At 35.5% G+C, this 27034-nt stretch overlaps 3 protein-coding genes across 3 annotated transcripts; 2 read left to right on the forward strand and 1 right to left on the reverse strand.

The window, feature by feature from the left end:
- Positions 1–3107: 3107 nt before the first annotated feature.
- LOC137946677 (peroxidase 43-like) lies at positions 3108–5118 on the reverse strand. The gene is made up of 6 exons (XM_068793000.1): positions 4882–5118; positions 4631–4752; positions 4252–4540; positions 3972–4151; positions 3683–3845; positions 3108–3591 (listed from the first exon to the last, which is right to left on the reverse strand). Exons 1-6 carry the CDS (start codon positions 5116–5118, stop codon positions 3170–3172), a joined length of 1413 nt encoding a protein of 470 aa, XP_068649101.1. The 3' UTR covers positions 3108–3169.
- Positions 5119–8710: 3592 nt separating this feature from the next.
- On the forward strand, positions 8711–9376 carry LOC137946678 (uncharacterized). The gene is made up of 2 exons (XM_068793001.1): positions 8711–8962; positions 9023–9376. Exons 1-2 carry the CDS (start codon positions 8711–8713, stop codon positions 9374–9376), a joined length of 606 nt encoding a protein of 201 aa, XP_068649102.1.
- A 16552-nt stretch (positions 9377–25928) lies between these two features.
- LOC137946679 (agamous-like MADS-box protein AGL80) lies at positions 25929–26534 on the forward strand. Its single transcript, XM_068793002.1, has one exon. The coding sequence runs from the start codon at positions 25929–25931 to the stop codon at positions 26532–26534; it is 606 nt and encodes a 201-aa protein (XP_068649103.1).
- The last annotated feature ends 500 nt before the right edge of the window (positions 26535–27034 follow it).

A 27034-nucleotide genomic window follows, 5' to 3' on the forward strand; every position in this document is an offset into this window, starting at 1 on the left:
ATTATAGGAAGTGTTCTCTATTGCCCCAATAGAAAACCATATAAAAACTACGCTCATCTCTCACTTCCGCCTATTCCTTCAATATTTATTTAACCTTTCATTTAGTTTCTAACATAGACACAAACGCTATAATTCATTTTTTTTTTATGACAGCACAAACGCAAGAAAACCAATTGTACAATAACTTTTTAATAGAGATATTTTTCAATGAGAAAACTAATCAAATTAGAAATGATATTTTCATCATTTTAATTGTTTATTGTGTCACTACCAACCCTTACTACGTTTCATGCTCATATACTGATGTCATTTTCTTTCCTCGAGCCCACCTAGCTCCAATTGGATTTATTTATGTAGTTAGGATCATTGGGTTAATTAATTAAGGTGGATAAGGTAAGAATGAACTGATTAGTTGGTGGGTAATGTCCAAATGTTGTGTCTTATATATTATAATTTTAAATAAGATTTTCTGAATGCAATAATTTCTAAAATGTCTGAAGTCCATTAAAAGTAGGGCTATAACAAAATCAATACAAGTTAAAATAATTATTAAAAAGAAAAAGGCACTGCTTTTTCCCCTTTTTGTTGCATGTTGAGGTGAAATCTTTCCCACCATATCACATGTAAATTCAATAAGTGAACCCTATCCCTCCTCTCATGTGGATAGGATGGGGCTTAATCTTGCCCTTGAGAATGGAGAGTCTCCCTCGTTGGTCTTAGGAGTTGAAACTAACCTCAAAGGATTTTGAACAAAATAGTGATAATAATCACAAAAGAGTGTAATGTCTGTCACTCAAAAGACAACAATAAAAACCTAATGGGTACAAACAAAAAAGTCTCAAGGGGTTAGCCTAAGAAGGTAAAAGAGAGTTAAAAAGGATGGTAGGAGAAAAGGCAACCGAGTAAAAGGGTAATGAAGGATTAAAAGAAGAGAAAATAACCACCATTGTAATAAAAAGGAGACTGTAATGGTAGTACTGAAATAACTTAACAAAATTGACCATGTATGATCCAAGAAGGAGATAAAAAATAGTTCCTCTATGAACATGATGATCAAGGAAACTTAAAAAAAAAATCTCCAATCAGAAAGTTTTGAGATGGAACATCATAATGGAAACTTTCTAAATATGGATTTCTCGTATAAGGCAATTAATTTTTAACACAACTTGACCAATTTAGAAAGAAAAAATTGAAGAGATAAATTATGGAATAAGAGAGATTTAGGACACTATTATTTGTAATTTAGAAAAACTTATCAACTAAAAAATTTCAGACTTTGTAAAAAATGAAACTAAACTCTTAATGGGAAAGACTTCTCTTAAGGAAACTAATGTAATGTGATATTAAAATTTTAAGGAAGGAAATATGCTCAATTTAGTAAAATATCGACTAGATTTAAACAAATAGGAAACTTAACCAACATTAGCAACTCAAAAAGTGAAGCAAAAAATTTGGCTTAAATTTGAATTTTCGCATCCAAGAGGATACCAACATGACCTTTGATTTTTCTAATATGGATATCTTTCTAGAAAAATCAGATTGAGAAATGGTTTATTGGGATGGAAATTAGACTCACATATATTTCTTTTGAGATATAATTCTCAAAATAAATTCTCAATCATGTTGGTATCAACCGTTCAGAAAGTTGAGGCTTTATGTTGCAACACGAAGCTTTCAGCTGGTTGACCCTTGTTGCTTCATATGTCGATTTCTCTTTGTAAAAAAATCTGATTCCATCAATTATTTTTTATTTGAAAAATAAACTCAAATATCTTTCAAATGGTATATAATTTTCTATATAAAATTATGGTAAAAGGGGTAAGAAAACCACTAAACACTGGAATTAGAAAAGAAACTAAAGGAAACTAGGAACTCATTTTTTTCTTTTTCTTCTTCTTACTCCCTTTCTGCTCCATCTTCTTCACCATTTCTATGTTAGATCATTGCCCACTCTGATACCATATTAATTTCTAGGGCCAACACATAAACATAAAAGATCTCAAGGGAAGGAGAGAAGAGAGGAACTCTAGCTCTTGGGAGAGAGGAGAGAGAAACCAAAGGAGAGAAAGAAGAGGAAAAGATAGAGAGGTATAAAGATGAATTTGAGCTAAGAGCAAGAGACTTGAATGCTCTACCCCATGCCTTGAGGTTGTATTTATAGTCGTGGGAAAGTGTTACAATGACTACAATGCTCTTAGAGCTTCAAAAGGAAAAAGACATACACCAACTTGCATAATTGCAATTCTATATTATCTGTGGAAGGTATCCTTATTTACTAGCCAGACCACCCCTACACACACCAATGTCTTTTAACATGAAGAATCGATTGGAGCAGCTGAAGCAGGGGGAGCAAGAGTGGACGACACAAAAGGAACTTCCATAGAACTAACAACTATTGATATAGAGTTTAATGACCCAAATGAGAAAGATGGCTTCTACAATTGATGTACAAAAGGAGGTAGTGGCCCACAAGATCTAAGTTTGTAGGTTTTTCATGCATTTTTAGGCATTTTTATGCACACTGCCAAACGTTTTTGAGTCAATGAACTTTTTCTATCAATGAATTTGTTTCACATTCTCTACTACTTAATTGTATATTTTAAAATTTTAAAATTTGTAAAGAGAGAAACATAAAAAAAGAATATAAAAATTATAAATAAGAGTATTTTAAAAAATAAATTAATAAAATAAAAAAATTCTACCAATGAAAAGTTTGTCATACGAAACCAAATAACGATGACTAAAGAAATATTTGTTATTGGAAACATCTTTTGCCGGCAAATTCTATTTCTTTGTTAGAACATTTCTTCCCAATTTTCATCGTCTAAAAATATTCTTCCCTTGATGAGATAATATTGTGGTCAAGAACAGTTTTACATAGGTGAGAGAGAAGGGGTAATCCTATTCCAACGACGTTTTGGTCTGTTTTTACTTATCCTTCAATAATTTTTGAAGGACAAGTCTCCAAGGAGATATACCTTTCCAGGATATGGAGGAGCATTCAAGATGGTAAAGCAATCTAGCATTCAGAATATGAGAGGTGAATTGCCTTAGAGAGTTAGATGCCATTCCAGCTGTGACAAAATTAACCTCTGTAAGCTCAGTTCTATAGAAGTTATTATACAGTATTCATCTGCACTAAAAAAAAACGCACTTGTTCATGTAATAATCAATTAAACTGGGAACAAACCCGCCTTATCTCTCCCCTGGAACCAGTTTTCACACCAATCTGACCCATTTTCACAATTGATTCAGTGAAATCTGATTCAAAAATTGGTCTAAATACCTCACTTACAAATCCCATGTAGGAATCAACCACTGTTCTTGTCGATTCATCATCGTAAAGCTTAGCATCTGTTTCAATTACTCCAAATCCATCTCTGATGTTTCGTAGGATACTATCATCAAAGCTGAACTCACTTTCCCGATCGAGGGCTAACCGGACATTGACGTTACCGTTTTTAGGACACCTTGCCATGAGTTCCGGTAGGAATTCCGGGTTGATCGATGGATCGGAACCACTGCCTGGGGTGAAGTCGTACAGTCTTCTCTGTAGGAAGAAGCATGCAGTGGTTCCAATGGTATGTGCAGCTGAAAGTTGAAGTTTTCGTCACATAATTACGCTAAATGGATTGTGTTCTATGAATTTTATAGTGTAAATGGATTTTAGTTGTACGAGTACCACTGAGAAGAACTAAATCTTTCTCGGAAAGCCCTTTCTGAAAGAATTTGGCCTTGATCTCTTGGATTGAGTCCTCCACCTCCGGCATGTTATCGGCGTCTGAAACGTTAGAAATCCGGCCGTCTCGTCTACCAGTCGGAACCTGGTAACTTGGTCCATTGCTCTGCAACCACTAGCAGGAGGTAATTGCGTTATAACAGTAAATTTCCAATCTGGTTTCACTTTTAGATTCAAATTTATCGATCGCAAAAATGTAAAGAAAGACTATTTTACTTCCTGGAGCATGTACCAGAACAATGGAGTCTCGAGCGGCTAATGCTACAATGTCTGCGCAGGAGACGGTACCAGGACACTCGGTTTCCAATTGGGTCTTTGCATCCTCGATCATTTGGAATCCGCGTAGTCCTGCATGATTTGGTGATTCCATCTCGGCCTGCGGCCTTCTGATGAGTACCGATCCATCACAACCCTGATCAACATCAGAAATTTACAAAAAAATTTAAACCAATTTATGAAGTCTTTGATAAGCAATATACAGAGAGAAAGCGAGAGAAAGAGAGATCAGAGACCCTGACGAAGCAGTCATGGTAATGCAACCTCAGCAGCGCTGCTGCAATGGTGGGATCCCTTTGAACAGCGTCAGAGACGACAGAAATGATGATGTCCTCCGCATTTGGACACGTAGAAGAGTAGAATCTCACCATGAGCTGCCCACCTGCAACGCCCAAAAGACTGCTAACTAGAGCGGAAACAAAAGTGAGAGACCAGGCAGTTGTCAGAACAAACTTCGCAGACGCCATGAGGAAGAAAGAAAGAAGCGTTGCAGAGGAAGAATAAAGGTGTCGGCGTTTAATATAGCTTCAGTAGTGACAGGAGAAAAGAGGATTGAAAAGCTTCAACTAACAAAGTACATGATGTGTGGCTTTTTTCTTCATCTCGATCTCGTACAGAAAGAAGATGGAGACAGATAGCTGAAGAGGACTGCCACCTTGCTCGAATTTAAGTTCATCCATGTGATCTGTACGTGAAAGCCACAACTTCCTATCTTTGGTTCTACTAAAATTTGCAGTCTCGGGTACCCAAAACAATCAGAGTTATGGTTTGTTTTTAAAAGTTTTTTTCCTATCCGCGTGATTCTTCCCTTTGCTCACTTGGTTTTCAGTTTCTTGGGTTCTCATATTTCATGCAAGATTCCTTACAGTCGTCGTCCCAATAAAGAAAGAAGAAAGGACAACTGAAATTTCTGCGACAGTGATGCAATTTGGAAGATACAATTTGTATACCGCTTTACTCTTTTGGAGTGGATTGAATAAAATACAGATAACCTCCGCCATACAGTCACGAACACATATTGGAACTGGGTGCATGTCAGAAACGCAAACTAGATAATTGTTTTCTTGATTGAATCTGCTGGATGGGCTAACAAATCTCTGCATTCACCCGATAATTCACGGGAAAAGTCCTCGTGAATCTCAGTTTCATGCCCAGCCCGATGATTGATAGAGTATATTGTAAAAGAAAGTGTTGGAATTTGTGTTTATATCGACCGGGCCAGTCCTTGTATAAGATCCATGGGGTTGTTTTCCTAAAAGGTTCGAGCCTTTTAGCCCAATGGTTTCAACATGGTATCAGAGCAGGTTGGTCCCGAGTTCGAGTCCCGCTCCCACCGAATTTTGTCCCAGGTATTTCTGGTGAATTTGTCCTGGGTTTTTCCAGGAGTTTGTCCCGGGTTTTCCCGTGCGGGGGAGTGTTGGAATTTGTGTATGTATCGACCGGGCCAGTCCTTGTATAAGATCTGTGGGGTTGCTTTCCTAACAGGTTCGAGCCTTTTAGCCCAATGGTTTCAACATGGTATCAGAGCAGGTTGGTCCCGAGTTCGAGTCCCGCTCCCACCGAATTTTGTCCCAGGTATTTCTGGTGAATTTGTCCCGGGTTTTTCCGGTGAATTTGTCCACGGGTTTTCCCGTGCGGGGGAGTGTTGGAATTTGTGTTTATATCGACCGGGCCAGTCCTTGTATAAGATCCGAGGGGTTGTTTTCCTAAAAGGTTCGAGCCTTTTAGCCCAATGGTTTCAACAGAAAGGTTATGAGATATCTCCGAGTAATTGAATTTTGATGATAACAAATACATACACTAATTCTTGAATGAGACTTTTACATAAAAGAAAACATTTTTAGAATTTTTAAAAAGTGGATTTGAAAAAAAAAAAAAAAAAAGTGAATTCCACTTGCAGAAAATTTGGGAATTAAAAATGGAGTCAAACCTTCCTTTGGATTTCATACCATTAGGGAGGAGGATTCAAATCAAAGGATTGAAATAAGAATATAAGGAAGGAAAGATTCGGACACAAGTTACAAGATGCAAATTATTAAGTTCGTGGAGAAAAGAAGAAGGATGCTAATCCAAGTTATAGAAATTTATGGAATTAAAAATGGATTTAAACCCTGTACTAAAGACATACATTCTAGGAGTCAAACCAATGGGTGGATTTGAACATTGTAGCAAGTAAAAGTCTAAGCAATGGAACTGAGGGGTGGATTCGATTGCAAAATCATACTATTGGAAGGAATAGATCCGAATCCTTGGCACTCGATTCAACTTACTGCAGAAATTCAATTGTTCATAATAACTGAAGTAGACTCACAGGGCTACAAGTTTCATAGTTTTTTAAGTGCTACCAACACCTTCAGTAGCAAAAATAGGATTTATTGATTATTTTTCCATAATTTTGAGAAAAAATAACCTATTTTTATCGAATATAAAAAACAACTTTACCAACTTATAATGGCTAGTTTTTTTTTTTAACATAAAAAATGCATTATATATATCAACTAAGCCCAAACTTCAAGACATGCTTGCTCACATGAATTTCTAAGCTCCCAAGTGCTCCCAAGTGTTTTATCGAAATGCTAGTGCCGTTAAGAGTCAAGAAGTATTTTTTTGGTAGAATTTCACATTGAAACCTATGTATTTATAAACATCGATTTTAAGATCTCATTTAAATACTTGGTTTCTAAATTTTGGAAGCTCAATTCTTTACTATCATATCAATTAGGCTTTAATTTTCATATCAATTGATAGTTTTTTTTTAAAAAAAACTTCGCATATTGCCAATATTTCTAAGTTATCAAGCGCTTTAATTTTGAAATCTAAATTAATAATGTTGTTGAAATTGCTGGTATATTCATCCTAGGATTGGGGTAATCAATTTTTATACTGGATTGTCATATTAGTTAAGCAATCTAAACCTACACAAGAGAACATCAACATACAAAGACATGCAAAACAAGATACAATTATGCAAGGGAACATCTATATGCAAAGACATATAAAGAAGGATACATCTACCATGCAAAATCATGTAAAGGTGGCAGAGGAAAGCATGACAAAGGAGGCAATGTCACCATGCAAGACCATGCAAAGGTGATGTCCACCTCACCCATGCACGAATCTAGAAGACTCCTCTCCTACAATCACATGAGGGCCCCACTAAAACCTTGTAAAGCTACTCAAGATCTCCTACAAATCATGAACAATCTACCCAAATTAATAAAAAAATACTCCCAAATCACTCAATCAAAGGGAGAGAATCAAGGCCAAATCAATCACGTAAGAGGAGAAAATCAAGATCCAAGAATCATGGGAGAAGAAATGAAAGAACAACACATTGATTGAAGGAAGATCAAATTGATTTGTATAAAAATGTCAAGACACCTAGATGACACCACACATGAGGACATGAGTGGTCTTTTTATTAGTTTTGAAAAACTAAATAAAACAATGTAAACTCACTTCACTCATTTAATTCAAGTCATTCAAAATTCCATCCACTTTGGCTCCCTCTCTTGGTGTTGGTCTCGAGCGCTTTTAAGCACTTCTCATTTATTCATTCATGGGAGCCTAAAGTTTTTAATGGTATCAGAGTAGGTACTCACACTTTATTATCATAAGATCCTAAATTCGTTACCTCTCTTCTTCTCTTTCACACTCTCCCTCTCTCGTTCTTCTTCTCTCTTACAACTTCACTCTCGTTTTTTCTCTCTCCCTCTCTCGTTTTTCTTCTCTTACAACTTCACTCTCGTTTTTTCTCTCTTTCTCCTTCTTGTGTGATTAACTACTTTATTATCATAGGATTCTAAATCTAACAAGAGAGTATTCCTAAACTTTTTTTAGTACAATAGTGAATATGGAGCTTTATGTCATACAATGCATGTATACAATTGCTTTACAATGAACGATCAATCAATGTACAATTTTTGCAAACAAGAAAAAATGACTAGTTTGGCTTGGAAAAGTTATACCACCAAACCATACATAAAGAAGTTAATGAGTTTTTATTGGAAAATCCTGTGAGTATTTACTCTGAATCTTGCAAAACTTCTCAAAAGACCTCTATAGTGAAAGAGAGAGCCTTAACCTTGCAAAATCCTTTCCTCTTTCCATTCCTTTCCTTGCCTTACATTCTAGACAAGATTCTCCACTCCATCTTGTACTATTAAAGAAGTGGAAGCATGGATCTCTCAAGAAGAAGGAGCTCTCCGAGTAAAGGGTGTAAGTTTTCCTTTCTTTTGTTTTCAATTTATGAAAAATTCATCTAGAACCTATGCAATCTAGATAGAAAGAGCCAACTAGAGATAGAATCTAGCACCATTATCTCGGGGAGATTGTGATTGTAAAAGCGTATATTGAGCAACACATGGCTTAAAAAGGGTCAAAATTTTTAGTGTGTACATTCCAGCTATGAGAGCTTTAAAATAGTGGAATTTCCAAATCAAGGGTTCTTGGGTGGTGAATGCCATTAGGAGAGCATCGATAAAAAAATTATTCTTTTTTTATGGTGTATAAATGTTTATTTTCAATTGAAATTATGAATTTGCATAATATTTTATTTACACACCTTACATAGCTTTTAATTTGAAATACTCAATCCTCCCCCATCTTGAGAAGCTATCTAGGCCAAAAATTGGTATCAGAGCAGGATAAACACTTAATTGAAATCAAAATCCACTTGATTTTAAAAAATATTAAATGACATCTCAAGATAAATTGCTCCTTCCCAAAGAACAATCCACCTACCACTCTCCTTTGTTCAATGGAACAAACTATGGATATTGGAAGGTAAGAATTGAATTATTCCTTCAATCCATATATTGGGACATATGGCATGTAACCAAGAATTATCCTTTTGAGCCTCAAAAGCTTGAAAATATCATTCCAGTTGCAAAAGAATTCAATGAGCTGACTAGGGAAGATAAAGAGTGGCTCAAGACAAACTATGAGGCAATAAACCTTTAGTTATGTGTCTGACCAAATAAGTTCAATAGGGTCTCCACATGTAAGACCTCCAAGGACATTTTGAAAAAATTAGATGTCACACATGAAGGAACCATTAGAGTTAAAGACTCTAGAATTAGCTTGTTGATAGCCCAATACAATGAATTCAAAATGAAACTAGGTGAGTCAATAGCTGATATGAACTCTAGGTTCACTCATATAATTAATGAGTTGAATATCCTAGGAGAAGAGATTTCCTTGTATAGACAAAACAACAAGTTTCTCAAGGCACTTCCCAAGTCATGGGACATGAGGAAGACCATTATTCGTAATGCGAACTTTAGATCTATAAGCTCGAAAAAGCTACTAGGAATCCTTCTCACATATGAGATGGAACCTCAAGATGTTGAGAAAGACTAACCCAAAAGAAAAATGATTGCTCTTATGGCCAAGATGAGTATTGAAAGCAACTCTAGTGAAGAAAACTCTAATGAGATATGTTTTATAACTAGACATCTTCGAAGAATTTATAGGAAAAAGAAGAATTTTAGAAAAGGCAACTCAAAATGACAAATTTTATAAGAAAGATGATGTTTGTTTTGAGTGTGGGAAACCAGAAGATAGAAGGAACAATTGTCTAAACCTTGAAGGAAGAACCCCTTCTACAAGCAAAGATCCAAAGAAAAACAAGAAGAAGGTCTTGATATCAGCTTGGGATGTCATGGATGAAGAGTCTATCAACTTGAAAGAAGAAGAAAGCGGTTGGACTCTTGACAATTGAAGATAATGATGATGAGTCTACCACTTCCGAAGTGGTAAGTGACTCGAACTATAAAATTAACTTGAATTAATTTTAAAAAAGTCTATTCATACTCTAAAAACATACAAAGAAAAAATTCAATGCTCAATTACACGAGATTGCAAAGCTCAAGGAAGAATTTGTCATATTGAAGGAGGCGAATGAAAGCTATATAGCAAATGCCTCAAGACAAAGTGTATTGATAGACAAGCTATCATGGGATAGACTTACGTTTGAGAAGAAGAGTGTAGACTTAGAGCAACAACTCAAGCTTCTATCTCTCAAATTCACACCCAAGAGGAAAGTTGGGAAGAACAAGAAAAATAAAATCAAGAAGTTCTCTCCCATTCTTCATATTAGATGCCACTATTGGAATAAGATGAGTCAATATGGCCACATGTGCAAAGTTAAGAATGAAAATCGCATAAAAAACTTGGGCACCAAAATCAATCGAATAAGTTGTGGTAACCCATCAGAACTTGGGCAAACAAATTTGGAAGCTCAGATCATTTAGAGCTTCAAAAATCATCCCAAAAGGACTCAACATATAGTGAATCTCTAAGGGTCAAACTTTTCATGATGTAGGTTTGTCTCCGATCCAAGGCACCGAAAAATATTTGGTTTTTGGATATTGGTTGCTCGAGGCACATGATTGGGATAAGAACAAGTTCGTTGAACTCAATCCCAAAGATGGAGATCGTGTAACTTTTGGAGACAATAACAAAGGTAACTTAAAAGGAATAGGTAAAATTGGTACCTCAACCTCTTTCGTACCCGATGTGTATTATGTAGAAGGGTTGATGCATGACTTACATAGCATTAGTCAGTTTTGTGTTAAAGGAAATAATATTTTATTTGAAAAGGACAAATGCTTAATAAAGAACGAAAATGATGAACTAGTTCTAGAGGGGCATAGAAATAGGAATCTCTATGTAGTGAACATAGTTAATTTACCATCAACTAGTGCCATTTGTTTGGGTGCAAAAATCAATGAATCTTGGTTATAGCATAAGAGACTAGGATATTGAAATTAGGGTTTATTATGATATGAAAATGAGGGCCTATTATGATATGAAAATCAGTGAACAAACTTCAACCAATAAAAAACCAAGTAATTAAATCATATATTAAAAAATTCTTAGCTTTCAATGAAAACCTTTGGCAAAATAACCTTTTCTTGAACTTTTGGAAGGTTTAGAACCTTCGAATCACTATGGGAGCACTTGGGACCTTTTGAATTCATATAGGAAAGGATGTCTCAAAGTTTGGGATGAGATTGGTATATATAACACAATTCCCAACACAAAAAAAACTAATTTTGGATTTTAGAAAAAACAAGTGAAAACTAGATCCAAAAATTATAAAAAATAATCAATAAATCCTATTTTTATTGCTAAATATGTTAGTAGCTCACTTGCAAAATTTGAAGATTTACAACTTCCAAATCTGGATCTAACATCTAAAAACTTTGAATTTTTTACAACATGGGGTTGAATCCTATGCTTAAGTTCAACTCTTTTCTGTTACGTGAAGTTGAATCCTTTTTATTATTTTCCACTCAGATGGGGTCAAATCCTCCCATATAGTCGACTCCTATTTTATGTTCTCCAATACAGGGGTTGATCTCTTTTTTATTTCAAAAGTTTTTGTAACTAGGGTCCGACTCCTTTTTTTTTATGCTTGCATTTTGGGGTCAATTCCTACGTTTGGAGCTGACTTCTTTCTTCTTTTTAGGACTCTCATGTTACTAGGATTAGACTCCTTTCGTCTGAGGAGTTGATTCCTATTGAGGGTTTGACTCCGTTTTCAAAAATCATTTCTTTTCTACAAAAGTTAATTCATAGGCCAATGTTACAAGGAAAGTTTGTTACCATCAAAATTCACTAATTTAGGGCAATCGTGAGCCTCAATTTCAACTTTTACACGAGGTATAAGAGTGCAACAAGACAACTTAGTTTGATATTCGTACATATAAGCTTTTTTTTTGGAAAAATTATTTCTTTGGAAGTAGGAAGGTTTCATCCTAATGGAAATTTTTATTTTCGAGTGCAACAAAGGTAATCTTGTGAGAGTCAACCTCTTGACCCATTGTAAATGATCTAAGAAGAAAGCACTCCTCATGAGGTTAACTGGTCTCTGCGCGTGCTTTCTGGACGAAGGAACAGCTTGTATAACTGAACTTTTATCTTTCCATTAACATAACAATGTATTTGGAGAGAGAGATTTTCTAGCCTAAAGAAAGTAGACCTCCATTTATTGTGCAATTAACTAGTCCAATGGCCACTCTAGAACACCTCCACGCCAGTTATTGGCACCTTTTCAAGATTAATGCAGATATTTATCTCCTCATGATTCCTTCTGGAAGGCACAGCCAAGCGACCTTTCAATCCATTCAAGACAAACCTCAAACGTGAAACTGCAGATCATCTGCCTCTTCCTGCCCCTCTCATGGCGCGCAAGAAGGTGAAGCTTGCTTGGATATTGAACGAGTCTGCGAGGAGGGCGACATGCAGGAAGAGGACGAAGGGTTTAATGAAGAAGGTGAGTGAACTGAGCATCCTCTGTGGGGTGGAGGTGGTTGTTGTATCCATCAGCCCCAACAACCCACAGCCTGATATCTGGCCGTCCGTCCCTGATGCCATCCGCACTTTGGAAAAGTTTAAGGCTCTTCCCGAGATGGAACAAAGCAAGAAGACGATGAACCGGGAAGAGTTTTTCAGGAAAAAGATAGAGAAACTCGACGAACAAGCGAAGAAGTTAGCGAATGGAAACCAAGAGATTCACCTGGATACCCTATTGTATCAGAGTCTCAATGGGAAAAGCCTCGATGGTCTTAACAACCAAGAGCTTAGTGATTTGGCCAAGATGATCGACGACAAGGTCAATGCATTAGAGGAGATGATCGATGATCTCAAAGCCAAGGAGACTCTTTTGGTTCTGCAGCCATCTGTTGAGGTAGGGATTGGAAGCAACAATAACAGCCGCAGGCTTCCTCCACTGGTCGACTTCCTTAAAGAGCAGACTTCCATGAACCCTGATGAACATGTTGGACCATCCAATGGCGCCGGTGTTGTGAAGCCATTTGATGCTGAAGACTTCACTCATGGATATTCAGGTGATATTTGAATCAGTAGAAAATCGCCCATGATCCAAATCTAGAATTGTCATCAATAAGCTTAAGGTCGGATGAATGATCTGAAAATAATACTTGTAAGGAACTGGGTGAGATTTGTTGAAACAAAAAAAAAAAAAAAATCTAGAGGCTCCGAAATAGGAGGCTGAGATTGGTCCCCTAAAAGGGCATTCAAAATATGGGAGTGAATGGGTTCCTCCCAAGAGACCCATGGCGACCACCTATCTAGAGGTTCTACATTTTTTTTTTTTTTTTTTTGTTTCTAGAAACCCTATCTTACAATGAACTTGGATTGATCAAGCTCTCTTTAGACATTATCTTTCCATAAAATGTGTAAGCTCCTTTTTTTCATAATAACGTGGTTAATTATTGTTGTGGCACACCTAGACGAGCACGTGTCAAACTCTTGAAAGTTAGAAATTTAATTTTTTAGTTCTTATTTAGTTCGATATGTTAAAAGCAAGATTCTCTTGTTTCCATACAATATCTAGAATCTAATTATCGGTTGAAAGCCGGTAATTCAATTTTGTAGTTCTCATTTAGTTCTATTTGTCAAAATCTTATTCTCTTGTTTCTATACAATATCTGTTATAAAAATATCAGCTTTTTTTGAATCTTGTCAAGTTGGATCCGGTATTGTGACAATTTTTATCTGTTTGTTTTAGCAGGAAATCATGGGAGTAGAATTCTCTGCAATTTTATCTAGCTTAAATATTATTATTTATTTTGTTTCATTGTTGACTAATTCTTTTCTTAGATAAACTATATCAATCTTACCACTATGCCTTTTTTAGTGACATTTCCAGTGTCCAGGTGATGAACCTGAATTTGTTGTGCCATTGAGTCCTTTATTAACCATTGCATTCAGCATGTCTAGATAAAGAGCTTCACATGACCCAAGATTAGTGAAAGTTATTTTAAAATAGTCTCATTAGAAATAGATCATATTCATTCTCTCTATGTAATTGAAGGGGATCAACCCAATGCTAGTACATATACACTAATAGATTGATCGACTATACATATGCTTACATAAACTACATAATTGATACCAATATAACTTTTTTTGAAAAAACAAAAACTCTCCTTCTATATTTAATAACAAGGTTTCACTGCATTTGATCAAGTTTTGTCCTTTCTAACTCACCCATCTCATTAGCTCTTACTATCCAAATAAGGCTAATGGCCATGTAAGCCTAATTTACCTATACCAAGTGATTTCAATAATTTGTTCATGTTCTTGGCATATGAAATTTTCAATATACTTTCATAAACTAGGCAAAAAGGCGTTTAAAGTAGCCACATATCTATGATTTCTCAATTAATCCAATTTTTGGCTATATAGGCTCTAGTGGTAGTAGGACCTAAAGATTTTCTAATATTCTTCTAAATGGGTCCTAATCCATTCCTATCACATTAGGCTTCATTAGTTTGTATAGAGGCACATAATTTCATAGGTTTTATTTCTCTAACAAACTAACATTTCCCTCAACATGTAACTATTCTAATTCTAGAGAAATACCTAAATAATAGTTTACCCAAGTATATCCAAACATCATGACTAACAAGAGTAGCAAATCAATGATTGTCAACTAAGTAGTTAATTTTTTGACTTTTGATATCGTTGATTAAATTCACTTTGTTGTGGGAATGATATGCTCTAAGTTTGAACTTATGACTATGGATTTAAGTTCTCAAAAGTTCACACAAGTAGCACAATGTAAAAAATCTAAGGTTAAGGTTTTAGATTCATTTAATTTCTCAATCCTCGACTAAACTGAAACCAAGTGTTATAAATTTTTTTTAGTAAATGTGGAATATTTAATTTTTAAATACAACTTAATTTCTGTTGGCCGAGGTGGCTTCTCAACAATCAAATGTTTTGTTATCGATGTTCTCCTATTGGTATTCACTGCCCAAAAGCCATTGCTTAGGAAATTCTACTATTAATTACTCTAGTAGCTTGGGATTACAAGGAAGAGATTTTGGCTCTCCTTCGAGCCACGTGTATGCTCAAATGCATGATAACAACTTAATCTCTTCTAGAGATTAGCTAGATTCCAACTCTAGCAAGTATTTCTATCTATATTTAACAAGGTTCTAGATAAACCTATCATGAAATAAAAAATTACAAAGAAAGGTAAAACTTATAACCTTTAAAACTTTGAGAGATGACATTTTCCTTGAGAGTTCCAAGCCTCCAGCCTTTGATGCACAATGGAATATATAGGAGCCCGACTAATATGTATGCAAAGAGTTGGATTGAGAATGGTATGGAAGAGTTTTGCAAAATTGTCTCTCTCTTTCTATAAATAGAATGTAGGAAGGAATTTCAAGAGAATGTTGATAAAAGTTCATTAACATCTCAATGGGAGGTCTGGTGGGGGTATTTATAAGTTTTTAAAGCCAAACTAGATCTTTTTTACCTGTTTGCAAAAAAAAGAAAAAATGATATCACATTGATTGAGCATTGTAAAGTTATGGATCGATCATTCTTGTGTAACATCTATATTTTTGTCAAAAATTGACTTATTAATCGATAATATGATCAATCAATATCGTCCCATTGGGTTCACCATTTTAAGTTGATTGATCGAAGTATGTAGATTGATCATTCATAATTCCTACTAGTAGTTCATAACATGTATGATCGATAAATGACTTTACTATGATCAATCTTGTTTTATTTCATTGGTTGGCTAAGTTCTACATAATAAATCAATCTCTGGAGGTTGATCGATCAATCAATATAATTTTGCTTTGCTTGGACAGTATTGATCGATCAATCCATCATGCTTTAAAGTACTATTTGGCCATGTTTTAAATGATTAACCATTCGACCTTGGTTGATTGTTCATGCTTTATATTTTTGGCTTGTGCATTTCTAGTTGATCTATCATTGGCAAAGGTTGATCGATCATTCTAGTGCAAGTTCACTATGTGAATCTTTAAAGTAAATTTGAGATCCTAAGTGATTCTAACATGTTTGAAGTATATGTATGGTTTGATAAAAACATGATCGAATGCAAGTATGTCCTAAAACTCCAATATTTACATTGTACCTTAAGTTTTGGAAGGATTGAGTTGCTCCCTTAAATAGACTGAGTTTTGACATTTTTCAATATTTCCTAAACTCTAGTCTTCAAATTTTCGCTTCTTTTGAAGGTTTTTTCTTTAAGAACACTTGGATATTCCATGAAGCTCGAGGTCTTTGCAAAGCTTTTATTGATTTATTGCTTAAACATTTGAGTTTCGTGTCTCTTTAAGAAAATACACTTGAAATGCTAGAGTTGCAATTGTTAGCTCAATTTAGTTTTGTTATCATCAAAATCAAGAAGGGAGTCAACACTTGCTTAACAAATTCCACAAGAACCACTTTCCAGCTTTATTGATGAGATAAAGTTAATTCAAGCTTGTTAATCATCATAATACAACGTGCATTGATTTGTCTCCAAAAATCATTTGAATATTAAATTTTGCTCAAGTTTCTCAAACTAGAAAGTTTTGAACTGTTACATTTAGTTTGAGATTGGAGACACATCGCTTCCAAGGTCTCAATTAATTGATATTTAACCTAAGTCCTTGAATAGTAATAAGCTTGCTTTATTTCATATGTCTTAGCATACTCTAAATCAATCCAATATACTTTTAGGCTAAGTGGTGAAAATAAAACAACTATCTTGGAGTGTAGATTATAGAATTTCTTGGTTTGGAATACCAAACTGATTTGCACCAAAGTAACGAATCAAGGATTCGTTACCTTTATCGGAGTCTTGGGTAATTGATTTGACTCCCAAGGCTACCTTTATCGGATCAATCATTGGAATCACCAAACTATTATCTATATGATTGATGAAAATATTTGTTTTCCAATTGAGGACCAAAGCCAACCACTAACACCATAAGGTAGATGGTATCTAATATCCAAGAGTGACTTCATATGCTCTCTAGACACTCCAAAAGACAAAATGCATGATCCTTTCTCAAATATGTATTTTTGTTTGAAACTAAGAGAAGGCAGGAATGCATTAACATATGAACAAGGATAGCTACTCATTTTAAGAGTTTCTCTTCTATGTCTTAGTGAGTAGGCCTTATCCCTTGAAGGCTACTTATTCTAGTTAGGCATGGGTGGATTCATATGAATCCCATGTAATGATTAAGATGGACATTGATTTCAAAATATGAGTTCAGAATGTCCAACTTGACATGAGTTAACACTTGAACCATAACCACTTAATTCAAAAAGAAGTATGGATCAAGATTAATCAAAATACCACTAACATGCACAACCTTACTTAATAAAAGCAAATGTTAATTTCTATATGTGTCAACTAAGTTCAGATTGGGTTAGAAACTAACATAATATTTTCTTTACATGTCATTAGACAATGATAATCTAATGTTCCTTAAGCTAATGGTTACTAGTTTGCTAGTTTATATGGGATTTTGATTTTCATAGAACAAGTCTACAGAAACTAAACAAGGATCGATACATAGCTTAAATGATGAAACCATCATTAATTCAATTCTCAAAACCAAGTCCCATTTAAGAAAATTTTAAATTGACATGAACATCAAATTTTCACAATTCATGTCCCTCCTTGCTCAAAGATTAAGTGACCTTGGGTACCCAAATTTGTTTGGGTCCCGCCATTTCAACTTTCAAAGACAAATTTAGGCTTCCCTTGGGAATCCAAATTTGCTTCACCTCATTCAAGCTTTGATCTTCTAGTTGAGCATTCAAATGCATAATGGCTAATGGTTCTGATTGGTAACACACATCATTATGTATGCATGATGTTGTGACCTTTGTCACATTTCTCCTATGAGAACTACTAGAATTTCTTTCTATTATAGTCTTATGGACTGTTGAAAGACATAGACAATCTTAGGTGTCATTATTGTAAATATCATATGTTTTTAGTCTTTTCATCACTCTTTCTAGGGTGAAGGCTATACTTGTAGTTTATGTACTCTTGACATCTATAAATAAAGGATAAGGGGGACGGTTTGTACATCTTCCACAACCCTAATTCTCTCCCTCTCTTCTCTCTTCTACGTGACCACGTCTCTCTCTTTCTCTCTCAGTTGTCCTCACTTCTCTTCTACATCTCTTCCCCTTCTTCCTTCTTCTCTCCAACACTCTCAGTTGAAGATCTTAATAGTATAGAATTCTGAAATCAACATGGGATCAGAGCAATGATTTCAGGATTCCAGATTTTTTTTTACTCAGATCATGATTCATGAAGGTTTGAGTAACAACAAAATGCTTCATTTTTCAAGGAGTTTTAAGATATCAAGAATGAGACTTTATATGGAGAATTAAACCTCTATGAGTCCAGTTTCTAACCCAACAAGTAATTTCTCGATCCTATGTTTCTAGAGAGACATTTCAATGCCTAAAGGCTCAATGGTTATGTTGGAAGTATGTTGCTTTGCGGAATTCAAGATTTTATGCTCCTTCAAGGTTCCAAAGTTTACATTTCTCACGATGTTTTATCTTAGAGTTTTCTATTTTATTTTATTAATTTTCTATGCTTAGCTCTTAGGCTATACAAGTTCTCTTATTCAACTCCCTTTATTGTCTTTATTTGTCCTTGAGCTTCCCCCAAACCTTTCTTTTTTTACTTTTTGGGTAAACGTTTGAAGTATGAGTGCTACTATCTTTGTGTTCTTCTATAATTTTTTCCATTTATCATCTTTTATGTTCATCACTTATCGACCAATATCTAGCTTAAGAAAAATCTTTTAGCTTCATCCAAGAGGTGACTTTTGTTTGAGCTACCCATAATAAGTGAGTAATTGCTTTTTGTGCCCTTAAATTGGACCTTTTGTTTCCTCAATAAAAATCGAGTATATTTTTTTTTTCAGACTGATGTATGGAGTTTCATCATTTGGCTAGGAGTGAATTTTCTCCCATATTTGTTTTGTCCAAGCTAGGTCTTTGTGTCATTTTTATTTCCAATTTGAGGGGGAAGTAGAAGAAGAAGTACAACAAATAGATATTTTATTCCACATCTTGTGGTAATTTTTTATGTGGCTAACATATCCAAGGAAGGGGAAAACATAAGATGAAAATTTAACATTGATGAAGAATTTTTTTAGTCAATGAGGAATGAAGACCAAGGTTGAAAACCAATAATATTTTTCTTTGTAGACTAGAGTTACGAAGTCTAGCTTCAGGGGGAGTGTTGAACAATAAGTATAGAAGAGTCTTACATGACTCTCATGGAAAGGTGTTTCATGGGAAGGTGTTGCAGCCAAGGAGGAAATTTAGTATATTCAGATTTCTACTTTGGTAAGAATTGTTTAATTGTTCTAGGATTTATTTTTAAGTAGTTGTTTACTTTGACTATGATTAGGAATTCTACTTGGGGGTAATTGGGATTAGAATAGTTTAATTTTATTATGATTCTATGTTTTTCCTCTATTATAAATATAAGCCCAATGTACTCAAATTAAATAAGTCAACAAATTATTTCCCTTTTTCATAAATTCAACAGACTCCTTTCTTCTTTTCAACTCTTCTATTACAGAGATAAGTATTCAGGGGTCAACTTCTTTTAGAAAAAAAAACTCACTATAAGCGAAGTTTTACTCCTTTTTCTCTTCCTTCGTGTTGGAAGGCTCAGTTCCAACATAAGGAGTCAACTCCTTTTTCAAAAATGTCTGAAGTTCCTTTCTTTTCTACAAAATTTTCACTCATACGCTAATGTTAAGTGTTTGAGTTTGTTATCATCAAAATTCAGGAACTGAATCTTGAGCCTCAACAAGGGTGGCATCGAGTTGAGCCGAGCTCGAACCTGCCTATGTTCGAGCCGAGATTGATTTAAATATTTTGAACTCGAGCTCAAGCCGAGCCCAGCCTCGAGCCTAAAATTGTTATCGAGCTCGAGCCCAATAATTTTAATCGAGTTCCAGCCAAGCTCGAGTTTCAACATACATTTAAAACTTTTCAAAAAATACATATCAAATAAATTGTATATAAAATTATGCATACATTTTACATAAAATTGGGCATGACCTCTACTTAAAATTGGGCATAATCTATGTATATAATACTTGTATAAAATTGGGCATGACCTCTACTTAAAATTGGGCATAATCTATATACATAATACCTGCATAAAATTATTTATACACTCCATAAACACTCCATAAATTTGTCCATACACTCCATAAACAATGCATGAAATTGTATATACACTCCATACACTTCATAAAATACTCTAAAAACTCCATACAATAATCAAACACAACAAAATTAAATGAAATATCAATATCAATTTACAATCACCAAAATAAAAACTATAAATCCATTATAAATTTATAAAATATAATTGTTTCTCTTCATGCTAGAAAATAATATACGTCCCTGCATGAGCAAAATCTCCACCTATGACAAAAATAAAAAAATAAATTAATTATTGTCAGATAAAAAAATACTCTTCCACTACTAGTTATTTAATGTAGTTAAAAATATTAAAATTACCACGATGAGAAAAACATGAAAATTCATGTAACTGGTAGCATTATCTCTACACTCTTCTTTTTAGGATGTAATCATAAAATAATATTTTAATAGATAAAACTAAAAAATATACTAAAAATATCATAATAAATAATTAATCAAAGAAATTCACCTTTAGATTTTTCTTGACACCGTGAAGAACCCGAACCCAATCACTGTCACAAATCAAAGCTTGAACTGTATTTGGTGCCAAGGAAGAACGATATGAGTCTATTACTCTACCACCAGCACTTAATGTAGACTCTACAGCTACGGTGGATATGGGAACTATAAGGATGCCTACTGCTATCTTAGATAATATCCGAAATTTCATATAATTCACTTTCCACCATTCTAAAACATCAAAATCATATTGTGAAGTTTTCTCACAAATATATACACCTTCAAGATACTTTTCCAATTCTAACCTTGGTGAATTAACTACTTCCACTTGTTTCACATAATTTATTAACTTTGACCAACCTGAACTTGATGAAGAATATGACCTACGACTTGTGGAAACACCCATAGAGCTAGTTCATGAAGAAATCTCTTCCTTTCTAATGTCCACATTATATAGGGATACATATTCATCGTAGATCTCATATAAGGTGCGTCAGACTAAGTTTATATTCATCGTAGCTTCCTCCTTAGAATATATCTCTGGAAAACACATTTCAATCAACCTTAATTTGATCCTTAGATCCAAACTGAAGCAACAACCATCAATAAATTGCATTCACCCCAGTACTTCTCAAAATTCTCTTTCATTCTACTAACCATTGTCCTAATGAAAATTCAGAACTTCTTTTACCCTATATACCCCACTAAGATACAAATTAGAAGTAGGGTAGTCACTCTCATAAATTATATTAGTAACTACATTATATTTTCATTTGTAGAATGAAAATTCAGAACTTCTTTTACCCTATATACCTCACTAAGATACAAATTAGAAGTAGGGTAGTCACTCCCATAAATTATATTAGTAACTACATTAAAAACTTCTAGAATCTCACACACCATTTCAACCTTTTCCCATTCATCAAGACTGGACAAACAATCATAAGTTGGTTCTCTAACTTTAAATCTAGAGAATACATCTTTGAATTTTAATGCAGAAGACAACATGTCATAAGTGGAGTTCCAACGAGTTGGACAATCAATAAATAACCTCTTTTCACCTGGTTCTAGTTGTTGTACATTTTCAGAAAAAAGTGTGAAGTCTAGCCTTAGACAGATTTATGAATTTTACACTCTCACGCACATTCTCAAATATATATGTTGGAAGATGTGCTACATTATACAAAACAAGATTTTATACATCATTTGCAACAAGGTGGGAGTTCATGTTGTTCTCTCACCCCCAACTTGAGGGGAAGTATTGGAAGATAGGGCCCAAGCCCACACAACCAAGGAAAGCCCACATATTCAAGTGTGTTAGAAGATGAGCCCAAGCCCATAAGAATAAGGAAGACCCGTACATCCAAAAGATATAGAAGATGGACTCAAGGCCCACAGATGAAAGAGAAGGCCCATAGGCCCACATACAATGATGGCAGGATGAAGTCTTGAAAATCAACATGGTATCAGAGCTATGATTTTCAGGACTCTCATCCATCTTTTTCAGATTCAAAGAAACCCCTTATTTTTTTTCCCTTTATATTTTCCTTTGCTCATAATGTTGTTAGTTGTTTTTTCTCCCTAATAGTGCCCTGGTTTTTATTGCTTCCGTACTCAAGCCTAGCCCATCTAAGACGATTGCTTTTCCTCCTCTCTTTATGGCTTTCGCGATCTTCTTCTCAGCGGCCCTCCTCTCTTTGTCGGTATCATACGAAAACAGAAATAAGAAAACTGGAGAAGAGCAAAGGGTGAAGAGTTTGCAGTGAAAGCACTGTTTAACTCTCTCCGTCTCCACGGTTAAATACTCGACGGAAAATTATTTTACGTTGTTGTCTCGAAAGTCGCCATCCGACGACTCCGACGACAATTCGTTTATTTTCGGAAGGTCCCAATTGCTGTCAAGACGAAACTCAAGCTCATTATATGTTGCCGTCCGAAGTCTCTGGTGCTCTGTTATCCCGTTGCCGTTGTCGGAGAAGACAACTGGGCCATTCATACCGAGCTGGGCGGAATTATCTCTGCCATCTTGTTGCTGTTTCTGGAAGAGCAAAAAGGTCTGGATCAAATTCCCTCAATGCTGCTGTCCCACGCTTTTTGGGGAATAAGAGATACTATTGCCAATTGCTTGACGTTGAGACTTTGTTTCTGCCGAGATTACGTTCTACAGACTTGCTGTTCGGCGCCGTGAGGAAGACAAAGATATTCCAAGATTTTCGGCGCCGTGGGGAAGAAGGAGACGTTTTCCCGATTCTTTCCGATGATATATGAAAGAGTCCAGAATCGAAAGAAATTTTTTTTTCCAACGGCCGAGTCCTTAGGCCGCGTGAAGAAGAAGACACTGTTTAAAAATTAAACGTTTCCTAACTTAGGAAACTGGTTTAATTGAGCGCTAGCCCAACTCGGACCGGGACCAGAGAGTTCACCCTGCGACGGTTCTGCTGACCCGAGGATGCTCCTGCGGAGTCAACTTGGACCGAGACTTGGTCTGGGTCAATCTTACTCAGGCCACTTGTTTTATGCATCGGTATATGTATCTGGAATAAATCTTATACATATTTCTGCAGTGACTCGGATATATTGGTCTACTATTTGACTCGAAGTGTCTCGATAAATTTTTTCTCTGGCTAGATTATTACTTTAAAGAATTGAAAGATTATTCCTTAGTTAGCATATTATTTGGTACAGATATGTGCATTGGATTATTTCATGGGTCATTTTACATGGATTATTTTGGTTCGTGTTATATGGGCCCAAACCCATTATAGCTGTTGCTATTATGTCTCACTGGATGAGACATTATTATTGAAGAAGAGGTGGCCTTAATATATGTTACATCACAGTGACGAAGGAGCTTATTACTACAACCACTACCCGTAAGAACATCTATGTTATTTCACTGCCATGGAAGAGTTTATTACTAACTCTATGTTATAACCCCATGAATTGGCATTTATTACTCTTACCACTTGAGAGTCCTTGTCCTGTGGAGGGACACGATGATGGAAGACTTTTTTTTATTATTACACTTTCAAACAGTGTATAGACCCACTACCTATAGAAGATAGGAGTGTGCCAAACATCCAGCATGAGTTAATTGACAGAATTAAAGAGCAATGTCATACGACTTGAAGTAATTTTACTCTCAATTTTCTTATGCCAGTTGGGCCTCATGAACGAGAGCACCAGCTTGAGGGGGAGAGTTGGAAGATGTGCCACATTATACAAAACAAGATTTTATACATCATTTGCAGCAAGGTGGGAGTTCGTGTTGTTCTTTCACCCCCAGCTTGAGGGGGAATGTTGGAAGATAGGGTCCAAGCCCACACAACCAAGGAAAGCCCACATATTCAAGTGTGTTAGAAGATGGGCCCAAGCCCATAAGAACAAGGAAGACCCATGTATCCAAGAGATATAGAAAATGGGCTCAAGGCCCATAGATCACAGAGAAGGCCCATAGGTCCACATACAATGATGGTAGGATGGAGTTCTGAAAATCAACAATATCCTTAATATGAACAAGACCATCTTTGACTAATAAGTTCAGAATATGAGCACAACAACGCACATGAAATAACTTTCCACCACAAACCAATTTTTTTAAAACAGTTGCGAGTAATAAGCTACAAGGAACCTTTCTTAGAAAGGATGACCCAAAGATTATGGCCTTAATGCAGCAAGAAGAACTCCTTAGCTCACTTGCACTAAGAGTCAACACAGACAACTCCAACCAAAGTCAGAAGATTGCTTAGAAGGTGATAATCGCCCTAACCACACTTATTTTCTTGCAAAGTAAAAGAGACATTTACCCATTCCATGAGACAAAATCAGTAACTTGAACCCTGAAACTTAAGTAATCATGTGAAATAAAAAACAGGAACTCCAAGATTTCTTGATTCATACTGAAGAAAGTGAACTGTGGAGAAACAAGATAGCATAAAATGGACATTCTACTTGATGAATTTAAGGACTTGATAGAAGACTTTAAAAGTGGAAGCCCAACATCTCCTCTTTAATGAGGTAACTGGATGTCATAAACTTTTTAAGCACTTTTCTAGCACTGGACTGCTGTCCTAAAGATTGGATTCTACATTTGTAGGCAACCTGATTTACAAGAGGAATCTCAGGGAAGTTCATAACACAACATCTATTCAGCTAATCAATTGCATGTTGAAGATGATCAAATAGAAACAAATCAAGCTAGGCAACCTGATTTACAAGAGGAATCTCAGAGAAGTTCAGAACATAGCACCTATTCAACTAATCAAGCGCATGCTGGAGATGATCAAATAGAAACAAATCAAGCTAGGCAACCTGATTTACAAGAGGAATCTCAAGGAAGTTCAGAACACAACACCTATTCAACTAATCAATCGCATGCTGGAGATGATCAAATAGAAACAAATCGAGCTGATGAATGTTCATTACATTACAGTATGGACAAATCAAATGGGCCTGACTAATAAAGCTATGTGAGAGCTAGAGCTTTTGTAGGGTTAGGTCGGTGACGAAAAAAAATAGAAGATTAAATAAACCATCTTACCTCTTCCGTCAGACCTTCACTTTCGTCAGCGAGGAAGAACTTCGGATGAAGAAATCGAAGAGGAAGAAGATAAAAGATAAAGAAATCATAGACGAAGAAATCGAAGATGACTGAGTTTGAGACAAAAAGTGATGAATCAAAGAGGGAGAGGGAGAACGGGGGATATGAAGACCAAAATCCCCCATTTCCGATGAATCGATGCCTGACAAACAACGATTTTGAACTCCAATCCACAATTTCCTTGAGAAAATCATGCTACCATGCTAGAGGAGACGGAATGGAGGAGTTGCTCCCGCAGTCCTGTGACGCGACTCTCTTCTGTCTTCTCCAGTCCTGACTCCCCGGTCCCGATTCCCCTGAATCCCGAGCCGCTAGTTAAATTAACGAGCCGGCTCGCAAGCTTTTGAAACGAACCTAGGTTCAGTTGAGCTCAGCTTGTTAATTTAAATGAGTTGATCCCAGACCTCGAACTCGGTTCAAGATCCAGGTATTTTGAATCGAACCGACCAAAAACCGAGCCGATCTCAAACCGCTCAAAAACCCGCTCGGTTTGATGCTACCCCTAGCATCAACACCCATACAAGGGAGCAATGGACCCCATTAATGAGGTGGGGCTCACTTTCCCTTTGGTGGCTGGATTCCAAAAATATGTGAAAGCATCCACTCCTTGTTTACATTTCTACCTTCCTAAATGGCTACTCAAATAAAGACTATGATTACCTGTCAAAGTGAAAAAAACGACTATAACGTAGCTTCATGTTAATTAGTACCAGCTCATATTTGGCCATTGAAGATATTTTCAATACTTAAAAATAGAAAAATCATCATCACACAATAAATTTTTTTTGCCATTTTGACCACTAAATGTACCTTGCCAAGACTTGGTTACTTCTATATATTCTAAAGAAATGGAAGTTCAAGACATCTTGCTCTCCTATTCTACCTACTCTCATCTTGCCGTCATCTTCAATGGCTCGTAAGAAGGTCGCTCTTGCCTGGATTGCGGATGATGTGAGAAGGAAGACTACTTTCATGAAGAGGAAAAGAGGCTTGATCAAGAAGGTTAGTGAAATAAGCACCCTTTGCAGCGTGGAGGTAGCTGTGGTGCTCGACAACCCTTACAAGGGAGAACAAGAAGTATGGCCCTCTATCCCAGATGCAGCAGACACTTTCCTAAAATTTAAAAGCCTTCCAGAGAGTGATCGTTGCAAGAAAATGTCAGATCAAGAAGGATTCTATAGGCAATCCAATGCGAAGCTTGAGAAAAATTTGAAGAAGCTAGACCAGAAGAATAAGGAAATTGAAATTGATATCCTAATGTTCCAGTGCCTTGGAGGGAGAAACATTTCAGACTTGACGATTTCAGATCTTGATGATATCACCAAGAGGACTAATGTAAAGGCAAAATCTGTGGAGAAGAGGATTACCATGGAAAAAGAGAGTGGAAGTTCCAAGGCTAAGGTCAAATAGTCATATCGAGAAAAAAGGTACAATTGAAATCTAGTTGTTTTGAAAGAAAGTGATGAACTAGATTTTCAAATGGCAATAAAACTATATATTCGTATCTTTCTTACATTTCATGAATGGTAGCATTTAGATATTTAATAAAGCTTGTTAAAGTGAAATTTTGCAATGTTAAGTGGATGAGGAGATAATATCAGTGCTATCCCTCATACTTATCAAAATCTAGTTATTATCTAATTAATGAATCTAGAATTTTTGTTTCAAGGAAATTTGTCAGCTAGTAGTTTAGAACGATCTTGCATATTTGATATTTCGCTAACTTTTGCTTCTATCTAAGAGCCTAAACAATGCTCGACTTGCTTAATTTGTCCATCCGTGGTTTTTTCCATGGTAGAACTCTTACTCTACTTCTTGTAAAGCATAACACTTCTTCGTTTTAATCTGAAAAATTATGAATGATATAATTTAAAAAATTAACTCTTCTCAATCAATAAACATCTAAAATG

The sequence above is a fragment of the Aristolochia californica genome, unplaced genomic scaffold (assembly GCF_029961685.1).
Source record: "Aristolochia californica isolate CCGP_79_NKW_82.1479 unplaced genomic scaffold, dmAriCali1.0.hap1 SCAF_12, whole genome shotgun sequence".
NCBI classification, from domain to species: Eukaryota; Viridiplantae; Streptophyta; class Magnoliopsida; order Piperales; family Aristolochiaceae; genus Aristolochia; species Aristolochia californica.